Source organism: Penicillium citrinum (genome assembly GCF_028827155.1).
Source record: "Penicillium citrinum strain IBT 23319 chromosome Unknown utg000009l:1.0-4274883.0:1.0-4276374.0, whole genome shotgun sequence".
Classification (NCBI taxonomy): domain Eukaryota; kingdom Fungi; phylum Ascomycota; class Eurotiomycetes; order Eurotiales; family Aspergillaceae; genus Penicillium; species Penicillium citrinum.
Genome location: NW_026622694.1, coordinates 3,474,558 through 3,489,044, shown reverse-complemented (window position 1 = coordinate 3,489,044; position 14,487 = coordinate 3,474,558). Strand labels below are relative to the sequence as shown.

The following is a 14,487-nucleotide window of genomic DNA, read 5'->3' as shown; positions in this document are numbered from 1 at the left end:
GCCATTGTATCGAGTGTATCGCATGATTCAAGCGAGACTTCTGTGCGAGAACATGAATCCTCCTACTCCATCCTCCACTTTACCCCCCCCACCTCCGTTTTTGGACTGGGGAGGTGTCCACCTTTGATTGAGCATCGGTGTGAATGGAATGGCCATGGATGATCATGGATGACTATGGAATTCAGTCTACGCTCTTATCTCGGGTGATACCAATCTTTGGAGACAATCGACCCTCTCAGTGGGACCCCATTGGATCCGGCTACTCATGATAGTAGACCGCAATTATTGTGCGGGACCTTGCAAATTGCTATCTTGTCTGGCAATACTGTACATTTGGATGGCCAGATCCGCCAGGCCAACGGAATCACCTGAGCCACTCCGATAAGCGCGGGTTCGCCACTTTTTTGTATTAAACACGACGCCCCCCCCCCCCGCGTCGCTCTTTGCACACTTGGTCCTTTTTGCCTGCTGTGTGTGTGTGTGTTTGTCTATACTTCATCACCAGCCTCGGCTCAACTTGAATCACCCCATACTTCTCCGTGCATGCGGGCGTGTGTGGTTCCAATCTAAAAAAGAAAAAAAAGTTCGTTGACCGCTGGGACGCTCCCGTTCGCTTGCCCCGCGACTCTCCCCCCGTTCTTTTTTTTCTGGGGGCTCCCGAATTATATTTCCCACCAAACACTTCGACTTCGAATTTCACGAAATTCTTGTCAGCTTGCTTAGAATATCTGAACTTGAATCTCCTCTTGTACAATCTTGGTTTTCGACTCCCAACGCGACTTCATCATTTATCTTTTCCTAGGAGGGTTGGGGTGTCACGCTAAAGGCATATGCCGTCCTTCACCGAGGATCGAGCTGGCTCCGATCTTGAAGTAGCAGGTAGGCCCTCGTCCTTCTTCTTCCTCTTCTTTCTTGCGACTTGTCGACTCTCCCAATGCGTTTCCAAGCCCATTCTGCCCACGCGACCTACCTTTTATCCCGCCGCTTCTGTATGAAATGTCCCCTGGTATCTCCTTATCGTTGTCCGACGACACGATGAGTTGTCTGGTCCCCACATCGTCCGAATGCAGCCTCTATTATTGCTTCTCATATAGATTCATTGACTAATTTCATGCTAGACTCGCGGCCGATCTCAGGTACAGGTCTCAATATAAAGTTGCGAACCCCCTTGGCGACTGCGACAGACCCTGTTTCTTCTCCTCCAGACAAGCCGGCATTGAAACAGCGTCCCGTCTCTCTTTCAAAAGCCACCGCGCGTCCTTCAGTCCAATCCAGCCCGATGCCATCCGCCGTGACAAACCAGTCGAGCACCAAGCCCGACACCGCGGTTTTAGAAGATGCGGAACACGGCTTCAGAACAGATGAAGATCCACAGTGGGGTTTATTCAATCAAGTCTCGGAGTGGTTGCAGCATGAGAAGGTCAGGCGGAACGCACGCAAGGCACGGCGAGCCGAAGCAAGCTCGAACTCGCCAGATGGTGCTGTCGATAATGCAGAACGGTCTTCAGGGGAGCATCATCGAAGCTCGGAAAGTACATTTTCCTTGGACAAGCTAGAGAGTATTCTCCTCAGATATGCAAATGTGGCACCAGGATCTGTTTCACGTCAGACAAACAAGCGGGCTACTCGTCGCAGACCCAAAGGTCTCCGCCGAGGCTCTGCCTCTGAATCCGATTATACTGATCTGGAGGCTCCTGTGCCAAGCGTGGAAGCCTATCTAGATAACTCGAAGACCCTTGCTTATAGTGGTGGTGCAGGAGAAGATGAGGCCGCCGATAGCAGCTCTTCCTCGAAGCGGGGTAAGGGTCGTGAGGCATGGACCACCTTCAAGACAGAAATCGTACGACTGGCACATACTCTTCAGTTAAGAGGTTGGCGCAAGGTTTTAATGGAGAACGCTGCGGATATCGAGGTCGTTCGACTCAGTGGGGCTATGACAAACGCGATCTACGTGGTTGGCCCGCCTAAGAACCTGCCTACTCCGACTACAAGCAGTAGTTCTTCGTCTATCGTCCCTAGAAGACCTCCGCCGTAAGTGGTTGTATGTAAATGCTTTCTGGAATCCCCAACTAATAAGTTACAGAAAACTTTTGCTTCGAATATATGGACCACAAGTTGATCACTTGATTGATCGAGAAAAGGAACTACAAATTTTACGTCGCCTTGGCCGAAAGAATATTGGTCCTCGTGTACTTGGTACTTTCTGCAATGGCAGATTCGAAGAATACTTTGAGGCTCGTCCTTTGACGGCGAGAGAGCTCCGTATCCCAGAAACGGCCAAGCAGATTGCCAAGCGAATGCGTGAATTGCATGACGGCATTGAGCTTCTTGAGGAAGAACGGGAAGGGGGCCCGATGGTCTTTAAGAATTGGGACAAATGGGTTGATCGTTGTGAACAAGTCACAACTTGGCTGGATAAGGAACTAGAATCCCCGCAAAACCAGGCAAAGGCTGTTGCCGAACCATGGCGCCGTCGAGGTTATGTCTGTGGTGTGCCATGGGCTGTCTTTCGGAAGGCCGTGGACAATTACCGGGTCTGGCTGCTCGCTAGCTATGGTGGAATAAATGAGATCAAGCGGCAGCTGGTATTTGCTCATAACGACGTAAGTGAGCGCGCTACTAGATCGACAAGACAAAGTGCTAATCACGTATGTTTAGACTCAATATGGAAACTTGCTGCGAATGGAGCCTGCTACGCAATCACCCCTCCTTCTTCCTGCCAATGAGCACAAGCAACTCGTTGTCATTGATTTCGAGTATTCTTCGGCCAATACCCCTGGATTTGAATTTGCCAATCACTTTGTGAGTTTTGAGTCTCGTGCCAAATGGGTCAAAGATCTCATTCTAATTTCTATCAGACTGAATGGTGCTACAATTACCATGATGAAGCACGGCCTTGGGCTTGCAATACCCGTTTTTATCCTACGCCAGAGGATCAATACCGATTTGTATCGGCATATCTGACTCACCGTCCGAACATCGCGACTTCACCACAAGCAACTCCCTCCATGCGTGGTCGCAATGCAGCCGGTATCACACCTCTGAGTTTGGACGACTGCCCCGAGCCTAATTGGCAACAGTCTCAGTCTGAGAAGTCCAATGAAGAGGACCTTGACGCCGAAATCAAGAATCTCATGCATCAAACTCGGCTTTGGCGTGTTATAAACTCAGCGCAGTGGGTTGCTTGGGGTATTGTGCAAGCCGAAACACCTGGAATGGAGGAAGGACTCGCCAGCATGGCAGACCCTTCAGACAGTGTTAGCCCGGAGGAAAATGATAAGGAAGTGACCAAGTCTCCCGCTGTTGATGCAGATGTTGCTGAGGATGAGGAATTTGATTATTTGGCCTATGCTCAAGACAGAGCTTTGTTTTTCTGGTCTGACCTTCTGGCATTGGATTTGGTGAACCCAGATGATCTCCCCCCGGCCATGGTGGAGCACATTAGAGCTCGGGCTGTTGATTATTGAACATGATTTATGGATGTTCATGAGTTACGAAGTGGATGCTATGTATATAGTGCATATAGAGATCAATGATCATAATATTTAGGATTATTCCTTGCTCGTCACTGGGTATCTGCAAATCATTGTAGACATCAACTAACTCAAGGCGCATAAGCATGGTCATGGTAATAGCCGTTGCGATAGGCATGAAAATAAAGCCAATAGAGGTACATGACCAACGAGATGTACCTTTCGAACCATTATTTAGGCACCTCTCCTGCTCTCAAGCTTCTTCCTCGTCTCGGCCTTTGCTGCATCAACCCACTCATCATACTTTCCCTCTCGCTCCTTCGCCCCAGCAACTCCCTTCAACATCTCCCCAATAAAACCAACGAAGTTCCACCGCCGCAAAGTATTTTCCCACTGCCATGCAGCTCGCTTTCTCTCCTCCCGCTCCAACGTCTCCACATCACCAATCTCTCTAGCACGAGGCCGAGGATCCTGTACAACGGCCATGAGGTTGAAATGTGTTTCCTCGGGTGGATATCTAGCAATTCGCTTCTGTAAGACCTCGATCACGGCCTCGGGGAACGAGTCCGTGGTACATGGTCCGTGACTGATTGGATGAGGTTGCAGGCCATCCAATTCATACAATGTTCCATTGACAGGGGTATACGCGATGAAATGGTAGACATCACCCCCCTCTTCATCCTGCGGTCTCGTCGTCTCATCCGCAAACGGGCTAGACTTTGCAAAGGTATTGTGTGCTGTACGGATACCCTCCGAGTTGGAGAGGGCCTCACCACGGAGCTCGGGAGGGAAACCAGCTGTAAAGTCCTTGAAAGAGGCGAGTTCGGGACCGAGGGGAATAGCCGGAAGAGGTTTGGGGGGGATTGTCGTGGTTTAGGATAACGGAGAGAATAGCTTGTGTGCCACAGGCATTTTGAATTGTTTGAGCAGCGAAGAAAACATTATTGTCTGTAGCGGTCTCGTCATATGTTCCATCGATTGGAGCCTCGGCGCGAGCTCCGGCTGCTTCGCGGGTCCATTTGAATAGGAAGATCACACCATAGACGGGCCTGTCGTCTGTTAGCTAGATGTTTTGCTACTATGGCTTAGCTTGGAGCTCAAGGGGTATATATTTACCCGAGAGAGCGTATTGTGTCTGCATCAAGGGAAATGAGCTCTTCGAATTGAACATTCTGCACGCCTAAAGTTTCAATGAGGGAGGTGAACACGCCCTAGTTGCTGTTAGTTGTTGCGGAGACAAACCGGAGGAAACGAATGTACCTCATCTGACTCGATCGTGCTCCAGCCACCTGCGTCAGCCATCTTGATATACTAGGTAGCTTCCAAGGCTCTGTAAAATAAATATTTCAAATTCCACGGTGGCGTGGAATGAAGTTCTTGTGGAGATTTTTGAACTTCAAGGTCGGCGACACTTGTTGATGCCGAGCTGCGGGACTCAATTTTGTTATGTCATAGATCACGTGTATGTAGATCACGTGTAATGTTGGAGATGGAGATTCACCGACAGTTCTACTTTCTTAACGACACGCAGATATGAAATTGATGATATGTGGTGCTGGGAGCTGCGTTGGATTATAGCACAGATTAAGAATGACAAAATGCCATTTTAATTATTGTGTCGGGTGTACTTAGAAATAGAGATCTATAACAACATTGTGGAGCCTTGGAGCCTGAATGCCGGTGGAACAGGAGAAAGGGATATAGACTGAATGATAGGCCTTTAGGTATTCTGCTATGTTCAATGAGAGACCTTTGATGTACCCATATCATGGGATATATACGTGAGTTGAATTCATAGAATGAATAATCTAGCTTCTTCCAAATCTGGGAAGCGAAACAACACCAACGAAGAACATCGCTCAGATATATATTAACAATCTTGAAAGAAAGACCGAGAATGAATGGCTCTGCTAACTCCAGTTAAACGCGAGAACTTCAGCCTTTTAGGTCATAACTGTTCTATGTACATTCTATTTAAAGTGATAAGATCGTCAATATGAATAGCGTATTCAGCACGAAGACTACCTAGTCACTTTGGTAAGTGACGTTTGTCAAGTATAATGTAGCGCCTTTTCTCCAGCCGAAAAAGACTAAAGATAGATTGACAATAAAGTTTCTAATCTCTTGAACTCATAATATCGCCGTTGATTGTGGTAAAATTAGGAGGGTCATTGTAGACGTCTACAAAAATTAGCAAGAAAAAAACGCATAGGTTTAGTAGTATGTAGTTAGTATCAATTTTTCTCCACCGTCTCCCTGTCAAGCGCAGACCGAGAACACGGGTTTCTCTTCAGCTACTACAAGTAAGGTTAGAGAAACTCACAGAGATAAATATAGAAAGCATGCATTTCGCGATGATCACTTCCTCAATCTTGCCGATCACCTCCTTCGGTCTTGGCTTGTTGGCTGGACGAACCCAATGAGTCAACTAAAAACGTCAGAAAACAAAAGATAGGCACGAGAAGTATGCATGATAAAACTGCAAATACATCATTGGATAGAGTCTTCGTATATCACATTTCTAAATACAGCAGCAACTTTATCTCCCTTGTGAGTTGCACGATCCAAGCGGGGAACATGGGTGCAGCCGAATACGAGGTTTCCTTAATGACCCTGCTCTAGGGCGGCACTTAGCGCGATGGGGTTGAGGTAAGGCTAGGGGCAGGAGGCGCCAATAAGGAATGTGGATCGTAGTCTAATTCTCGTCTGGGCTATTCTTAGTATATTCACTCTTGCGATTCTGGGGTCGGTTCCTGGCGATCTTGATGTTTCGCGTTAGGCTGGGTTGATATGCATCTTTAATTCACATTGAGGGGTGATGTAACATGATTCTATGTTTAGATAAGGAGAATTGATCACTCTAGGTCCTGCTTGAGGGGTATCATTCTAGTGTCTTTTTGGGGGTTTGGCATACATTGAACGTGCCAACTTCGAATTAGATACCTATATTGGCAAATTTATATGTCCAGATAGAGATTGTAAATGAAATCAATGAAATAGAAAACTAACATACATATGCTCCCAATCATGCCACAGATAGGTTTTCAAGTAAACCGGGTATATCACTTGAATAAAAGTCATTCCCTTGAGTGGGGATAGAATTACCACCAACGCTCATGCTCAGACCAAAAAGAAAAGAAACGAACAAAGAGAAAAGGACAAGGCAAATAGACACGCCAGTACCAAACATAGTTGAGTCGGGAGAATGCTAAAATATAGGGGAGAGGGGATAATTAGTGAATCCGAATCCCGAAATTCAAACTCTTCAATTCACACATAATGTTTCAAATGGCTTTTCATTTTCATAAATCATGTCCAGCAAGGCTCGGGTGTAACGAGACCAGTCATTTCGAAGGAGTGTGAGTGATGATATACATCCATGTTGAGGCCCAGTGAGGCATCTGTACGGGACATATCGTTACAAAGGACATCGTTCCCGTAAGGAGGGGTGTATGTTGATGATGTCTGCACTGTATGACCAAGTTCAGAGAGACCAAAATGCGCGTCTTGGGTATCGAGAAGTTGCGGAGACGGTGGATATAAGGTATGTGAAGGGGTAGCGGTGACATAGCCATCTGCAAGTTGGAAGGGGGAGCCTGCCACGGTGACTGCGGGAGGAGACTGAAGGGGTGGTGTGTAGGCTACGTAGGATGGAGAAGCGGACTCGGGAGAGGAGGAGGCGATAGGATATTCGGGTAGTCCGTGGTATGGACTCGATGGACCCGGAGAGTAGTGTTCAATCGAGGAACGTGGTGACCAGGCCAAAAGACTGCGATGTCGGGCGACAACGTGTCGAGGCAAATCCATCAAGGTCATCGCCAGACGAACATCTGTATTGAATGGATCTGTAGAACTGTGTGTGGCGAGGATGCGGTATATCTCCTCGCTAGGCCCAATGCACAGTGCGCCGAGGTATGCTCCGCCCATTTCAGGGAAGAAACGATCGAGTACAACACCAACCGCAAAGAACTGAGCCAGCACTGCAAGGGCACTGGGCTCAGAATCTCCGCCTCTGAGCATGGAAGAGGGCATCCAGAAGAGCCATTGCCGGAGCAATTGAATACGTTCAAAAGATTGCTCTGCAGTTTGCGTGGGATAGTCTTTGCGGAATTGTTGAACAAATTCAATCAACTCGCCCAACCGCGAGTAGTATTCTGTATTATGGGAAACACGCTTCTGGGAAATCTGAAGTGCTTGAATTGTCTGGTCAAGTTGACCCAAGTCCTCTTCCAAGGCAAATGGATATTCTGATGTGCCGAGTGCCCGATGAGTTTCCACTAGTTGCGCCAACTCTGATTCTTGTTTCCAGAAAGGGTGCATTGAGTCAAGTATACTTGACAAGCCATGTTGCAGGGAAGTCCAGCCTTGACTAAAGAGGGTTTAGCTGATTGCATGATTGAATGACTGTTTGGAGTGCTTACCGCTCTGTTGATTGCCATGAGAGCAGGATCGAAGCAGCTAGGATTGCATCGCAGTTCTCTTTTGAGAACGAGCCAATCGCGGTCTGGAGTCCTCGAAGCGCTGTAACATTGTGATGGTAGGCTAATTGCTTGGTTTCCTGATCCCGCGTGAGAAAGGCAAGATGGAAAGCCGCGAGTGCTAAGATGGAGCTCATGACGAAATCGTTGGCGAGCGCAATAGCAAGAAAGCTGTGGATTGACTGTCAGCTTTGAAGGCCACCTCAAGGTTTGGTGCAAAACATACTTGGGCATTTTCTGTGCCCACACTGTAGAGGTACTTAGACCTCTCCGATGTAAGTCGATCGAGAGACCGATGATATGATGAACTAATCGCAAATCTGTGCGCGATAGTCCCGCCCAGCCAGATCGAGGGCACTGCATGAGCTCAGGATAGGGAGGAACGCCGGATCGATGCCAGTTCTCGATCTCCATCTCGATTTCCGGAGACATGAGGAGATCAGGACCTCGTCGTGATGTTGGACTTTGAGTAGCCGCAACATCTTGATAATCACATCGACAGTTGTGCTTGGTGCAATTCCGACTAAACATCTTTGATATTAGACATGTGGCTCCGATATGAAAGGGAGGATACTTGGGAAAAGAAAGACACACCATTGCGGGAAAGTCTCGTCGCAGCGGATATGGCGCTTTTTGCACGTCTTGCATCCATTTCGAGACTTGGTGTGGCTCTTGCGGGGAGGACCACCGCCAGGACCGGCCATTGTGAATGATATACTAGTATTAGAAAAAAAATAGGCTATGAAGATTGACCACAGCGATGGAAGAATGAGAAAGCGAGGAGTGGCGGGGGAGGAGTATAAACGATCGAAAGCGAGATAGTCAAGAAACTCGTTCAGTCAAGCTTCTTTTCTCCCTTCTCTCGTTCTTTTGTGTTTCAGCAGAATGTAGCAGATTAAGAAACACAGCAAGGAGGAAGTTTATAGAAGATTATAGACGATCTCCGAGAATAAAAATAACTTGGGGAATGTTGTAGGGGAGGCTCCGCACGTGGAAATACGAGCAGATGCACGATTCAACCGCTCGAGCCAAGAAATGTCTAGTGGAGAATAGAAGATCGGAAACAGAAAATCGAGCAACAATCTCAAGCACTTCGAATCGAATAATATGATGCCGTGAAGTGAAGTTCGGAGGAACGGGAAAGTAGATAGATGCGCTTAGAGGAGGGAGGTGGGCTGCCTTTGAGTCTTCAAGACAGCTTGGATGGATGTAATCGCGTCCCGACGGTCAGGTGCAAGCTAAATCGAATGGAAATAAAATTAAAATTAAATATTTATCTTGTTGTTTTATTTTATTTTATTTTATTTTTTCATTTTCTCTAAAATAAAAAGGCGAAAATTAATCATTTTCATCTATTTCTGATCCATCTGGGCCGCCTTAAAAGTCTCCGGCGATCGAAGAGTTTGAGCCTCCTAGCGACTAAAATGGCACCTCAGCTTTAGGGTCATCCTGGACGCCACATGGATGTGCCCTTCTTTTTCTTGTCTTTTTTTGTCTTTTTTTTTTTTAACCAGCTGCCTTCAACGGTTTAGCTCATTTCAAACCTTGAGGGGTCCACCCGCATGTGAGCCATCAGTTCACGGCCCAGAAGGGTTTCCGACTTGGTTCGAAACAATCCAACCATCAATAAGTAACCATGATCATAATCCCTGCTTCATTTGCTGGTTCTCCTTCAATGCAGTAATCAACTAGGAGGAGAGCTCTCATTCCTGGGAGGCATGGAAAGGGGCTGCTGGTAAGGGGATGAGGCAGTGGCATATTGCTTTTTTGGTCAATGTCTGCAGCAATTTTAGATTGGTCTCTATGGAGTACATAGTATGTACTGCCATGAATTTAATGGTGCGTGAAATTCCAGGGACCTGTACTGGACACAGCATACAGTTAATTTGGGTGTCGCCGTGCTGACCCATGTCCCTCTGCATAGTATGATGATACCCGCTTAAACTATGTGACTTCTGTTATCTTCGGAGTACTGGTATACTCCATGTGTAACTTCATACTGAACCATCGGCTGGAATAGACAACTTGATCGCCAAGGGGGATTTGATCGACTAAGGCGCGATGGAGGGACCCTGGATTGTGGATCACAACGTCCAGGGCCAAACTACGACCGTATACCCTGAAGAGTAATGGAGAGTGTCTATCGCGGGTCAAGCCTAGTCAAGCTAAACTAGGCCAGGGCTAATTAAGCCCGTTCCCACCTGTGAGTGAGACGGCTTGAGACGGACTGAGATTGGTAAAGGCAACCGAAGATGCAGATGTCTCTGCTGGTAATTTGGAGAGCGGAAACCCTATGTGTGTCCCAGTACAGACTTCGTCAGTAACTGGCTTATTATTTAGTGAGCATTCCCTGTGTCCTAGGAGCCAATAGAAAGTTGGAGTCCATCTCGACCGTTTCACGATATTGATTTTGCACTTCTTCAACAATTCACCTGGCGTCGGTGGTGTGCAGTGCAGTCCGGTCTATCGGGTCGACGGTCTTTCTTCCCGCGATCGTGCCCCGACACTCTGGAAACCTTGTCCCTTCCTACGCCCTTTCTTTTCTTTTTCTCTGTTTTTGTTGAGATTGTTTCTTTTTTAGTTTACTTTCTCCGTGGAGTGTCCCGATGGGCTGGGACGAAAACTGAAGCGGACTAGGATCCCCCGACCTCCCAGGCAAAAGGCGTCGGGGAACTCAAAGGGGCAAGTTGAACGTAGAATATCAACAGGGGATAGTCTTCGAGACTAGTCACGTTACTGGGGCTGATGAGGATGTTCACAGGGTGAGGATAGGTTTGGCTGCAGGGTCCAGGGGAAAAGGGTTGGTCCATTCCACCTGTTGAAGATCCTGGAATCTCTACTATGTACAAAGAACAGAGCAATGTCTCTGATCGGTTCTCAAGGCGTTTAGTGGATGTGTGACCGCCTCTTCAAGGCCCTGACGGCCACGTTTTCTGGGGAGTACAACGTCAGAGTCGGTGTGAGCTGCATACATACATATGTAGGCGAGGATGAAAACAATCGATCTGGAGACTTGCACAGCAGTAGAGCCGAAGGAGCAACCTCTCTGGTTAGTATAGCAAAATAGCTCGCACATGGCACCACGATCCCCGGGTGGCACAAGCCCAAGGTTTGCAGAGTCATCTGTGTGACGATCTTTCTGCTCGCGGGATCTCACCTATGTAGACCTTCAACGGGAGCCGCCAAGAAAACTAGCAGAATAGGGAGCAGAGGCCCAGTATGTACATAGTATGTATTTCTAACAGGCGAATACGTTGGCTGCCTTTCACGGCGATAGGGCGGACAATCCCGTCGGATCAAAAGACTGAACCGAACCACCGGCTGTGTACATAGTGAACAAGTTGACCTCTCTGCAAGATTGACAGGCCAGGGTTTGTGCACTGGAGACATGATCTCAGCCCGTGCGGAAGGAGAGAAAGGCGAGAAAGGTATTCAATGGTCAGCATGAACCTGGAACTAGGGTTAGCGTTGGTCAGTGGATCCGCCAGCGACGTGCGGCTTCGGTACTCGCGACATGGAACCAATTGGGGTTAGCGCCATCTGCAGCATTAAGGGATCAGCACTAAACTAAAATCAGATGGTCAATTGCATCAAGCAAGCCTTTTCATCCAATGAACAGGCTGGAATTCATTGGATCACCCTTTGGCCTCTTGGGGGCCAAATTGCGGGAGTGACAGCCTAACTCTATTCGCAAACCGTGCGGAACGCGGAGATTTCCATCGAGCTCTCTCCACCGAGATACATATGTACATACTATTAAAGTGGAAAGAAAGGTGGGAAGCAAAAAAAAGGAGATACTTGCTGCACTCCACTTCTTCATTCCAACTAACTAAGGAGGGGGGGGGGAGAAAAACAAGACGGTATTTCCTCGGGATTGCGCCGTCAATATTGGGCCCAAACCATGACCATTGCGTTGGGTATTGCTGACTACCGGATGATAGCCCCGAGCATCCGATCCGAAAGGGTCATGATATATCTAAATTCCAGCACATTGAGATACATCGAAATATCATTTGATGCCCCAGAAATCCAGTCAAGAAATATACCCCAGACTCAACCACGCCAACTCGTGCAACTCGTGGCCGCATTGAGCAAAAGGACGACCCACGGACCAGCCAAGCTAATCAACTTTAATCTGCCAAGACAGGGTTATCCTGGACGAGTCGACTGGATTTGGCTTGGAGAGTCTGTCGATCAGGCCGAGATTCTATACTAATCAGTAATAAATACATAATAATTATGGAGTAGACAAGACTAACTATCGTAGAGTACTGTAGTTAGTTAGTCTTAGTGTATATCAATGGGACCGTTCGGCCGGGTATGCGTTTATGCTTTGATTGGGGCTAGTTCGGACGATCTCGACTAACCAGAATGACCCTAGCTTTATGAGATCCCGTTGAAGCGAAATGATTGAAAGTGGGAGATTGCCAGATGTAGCGTTGAAATGGTACTTCTGCAAACACGTAAAAAATAAGTTAAAGAAAGAGTGATCTATATCATCTCATGTATTATCAAACTGTCTACGGAGTACAAAGACAATAAGTAATAATAAGCTAGACTAAACATAAAACTACAGATCGAGCCCCTTTGCAGACCAGTAAAGTATGCATCGGGATTAACAGCCTCCCCGGGCCAAATAAAGTATTAGCGTCAACCTTCTTTAGCCACCTCTGCAGTCGCTGTCATCCAAGTTTGGTCCACAATGCCATCAACCTCATTGAAGTAATCGACCTAATTACTAGATACAGTGAGGCTGAGTTTCGCGGCTCTCCTTATTGCTCCTTATTTATCCTCAAATATTATAAGGGTAGCCTATTGTTCTACTTGCCATCTCACCCTGCATGAAGTCATGATGACCTTGGCGCTAGGCCAGCCACCACTATCTATTCGGGTCAGTCTACTACACTGTTGGTGGAAGCAAAGCCCCCCCCCCTAGCCCGGCCAGCAATTTCTGGCATCATCATGAGGCCAGGCTGATGCGAGGCCAACGCCTCCCGCTTCGCTTGTTCCGATGCAATATGGACATGACAACGGATTCCATGGCGATGTCATGGGGGTGACCTTTATACCATATCCTTGTCACCTATCAAACGCGGCCAGCTATATTGCTTTGCAGCTTGGAATCTGCCTCATTTACCATCTCATCCTGTATTCAGGATTAGTATATCTCGATCCTGACGGGGTACTTGTGATCTTTCTGTATCATCTGCTTGGCATATCCTTCATATCTGCCTTGCCTTTTTCACTGCTACAAAACTCCTCTCTTCTCTGCTTTAATTTACACTGTATAGTAGGGCACAATGGGCTTCCACAGATCATCTATGGACGTGCATCTAAAAGATGGACACGTGCTTTGCGCATACTGTACTCGGCCCTCAGGTGAAGCTACTTACTCCGAGCTCGATCTGAACAGCGTCCTGGGAACACGCAAGGGTAAGTCCATCCTGAATCACCTGCAAAACTTAGTACATGCACGGTCAGATTAAAACGGCGGCCTATGGAGTGTTTATTATCTCATACACTTCCGAAGGCTGCAGCATCAAGGTTCAAAAAAACGGCAAGGTTAACGAGGCTCTGTAGGCAAATTCGCGTGGAGTGCAGAGAATTTCACGGACGACGCAGCCGAGGTTAATCTCATTTGGGACGGCCCTGACCGTGAACCTATGCTCCACGCCCAACTGAGAGACGAGGATGGCATGCAGCATGAGGACAGGGTTAACTTGGCTGGATGCATCAAGAATGAGGATGGGCGCCTTCGTTACATGGATTGTTTCTAGGATACAGATCGGAGAAGCCGATAACGTGAAGGGTGCCATTAAACGAATCAGCAGTAGACACTATCAGGAGAAGCAAAAATAGAACGTGCTGTTGATCAATGCCTTTTCTCCCCTTTTTTCATGTCTACCCTCCTAATCTGGTAGTATTTGGAGAACAGTTCCCTTGGTAATTTCCATAGATGCATGCCAAGATTCGTCGCATAAAGATGAGCAATCATTCGAGTGCCTTCAAGTCAAAACAAATGTTATACCTATCTAGATATGGTAGGTCAAACGGGCAGTGCATGTCACTCCGCAGCTGAGGCTTAAAATGAAACGAGCTGGAGGGTCAAACATTGATGGACTGGGGCCCACCAAGCCCGAACACTAAAGCCGATAGATGTGAGCCCCTGACAATATACCACTGGTGTAGGGAGTAATGTGGGACTGGTCTAAAGGGGATCCCGGAGAATCAACAGCCTGCCCCGTGGTGGAACTCCAAATAATAAAACGAAAAGATCAAAAGAGTAAACATTCAGCTCGTGGGATGCATCCACTTGGGGGATAGCCTGACCCATCTCAGAGGGTACTATAATAGTATACCAGTACTCCGTAGTTATAGTTACTTAATCCCACCTGCTCCATCCATCGAAGCGATCGTATCACATGATCAACCCAAAATGATCTCACGCCGCCATGTCAAGATCTGCAGAGTTCAAGAATGAAGAAAAAGGACCCATTTCGCGAGGTGGACTGTGCCCGGGCCATGGGGGTTGATTA

General features: G+C 47.5%; 4 protein-coding genes across 4 annotated transcripts; 2 read left to right on the top strand and 2 right to left on the bottom strand.

Moving 5' to 3' along the window:
* Window positions 1–830: 830 nt before the first annotated feature.
* Window positions 831–3,467, top strand: N7469_010775 (uncharacterized protein; the record flags this gene model as incomplete). The annotated part of the gene is made up of 5 exons (XM_056649680.1): window positions 831–879; window positions 1,119–2,031; window positions 2,084–2,603; window positions 2,659–2,802; window positions 2,859–3,467. The coding sequence occupies 5 exons, from the start codon at window positions 831–833 to the stop codon at window positions 3,465–3,467; spliced, it is 2,235 nt and encodes a 744-aa protein (XP_056496811.1).
* Window positions 3,468–3,707: 240 nt separating this feature from the next.
* Window positions 3,708–4,775, bottom strand: N7469_010774 (putative 26S proteasome-associated ubiquitin C-terminal hydrolase; the record flags this gene model as incomplete). The annotated part of the gene is made up of 4 exons (XM_056649679.1): window positions 3,708–4,280; window positions 4,357–4,522; window positions 4,590–4,684; window positions 4,734–4,775. 4 exons carry the CDS (start codon window positions 4,773–4,775, stop codon window positions 3,708–3,710), a joined length of 876 nt encoding a protein of 291 aa, XP_056496810.1.
* A 2,007-nt stretch (window positions 4,776–6,782) lies between these two features.
* N7469_010773 (putative C6 transcription factor RosA-like) lies at window positions 6,783–8,655 on the bottom strand (the record flags this gene model as incomplete). The annotated part of the gene is made up of 4 exons (XM_056649678.1): window positions 6,783–7,842; window positions 7,895–8,122; window positions 8,178–8,474; window positions 8,546–8,655. The coding sequence occupies 4 exons, from the start codon at window positions 8,653–8,655 to the stop codon at window positions 6,783–6,785; spliced, it is 1,695 nt and encodes a 564-aa protein (XP_056496809.1).
* A 4,596-nt stretch (window positions 8,656–13,251) lies between these two features.
* On the top strand, window positions 13,252–13,728 carry N7469_010772 (CVNH domain-containing protein; the record flags this gene model as incomplete). Its single annotated transcript, XM_056649677.1, has 2 exons — window positions 13,252–13,384; window positions 13,532–13,728. 2 exons carry the CDS (start codon window positions 13,252–13,254, stop codon window positions 13,726–13,728), a joined length of 330 nt encoding a protein of 109 aa, XP_056496808.1.
* Window positions 13,729–14,487: the final 759 nt, after the last annotated feature.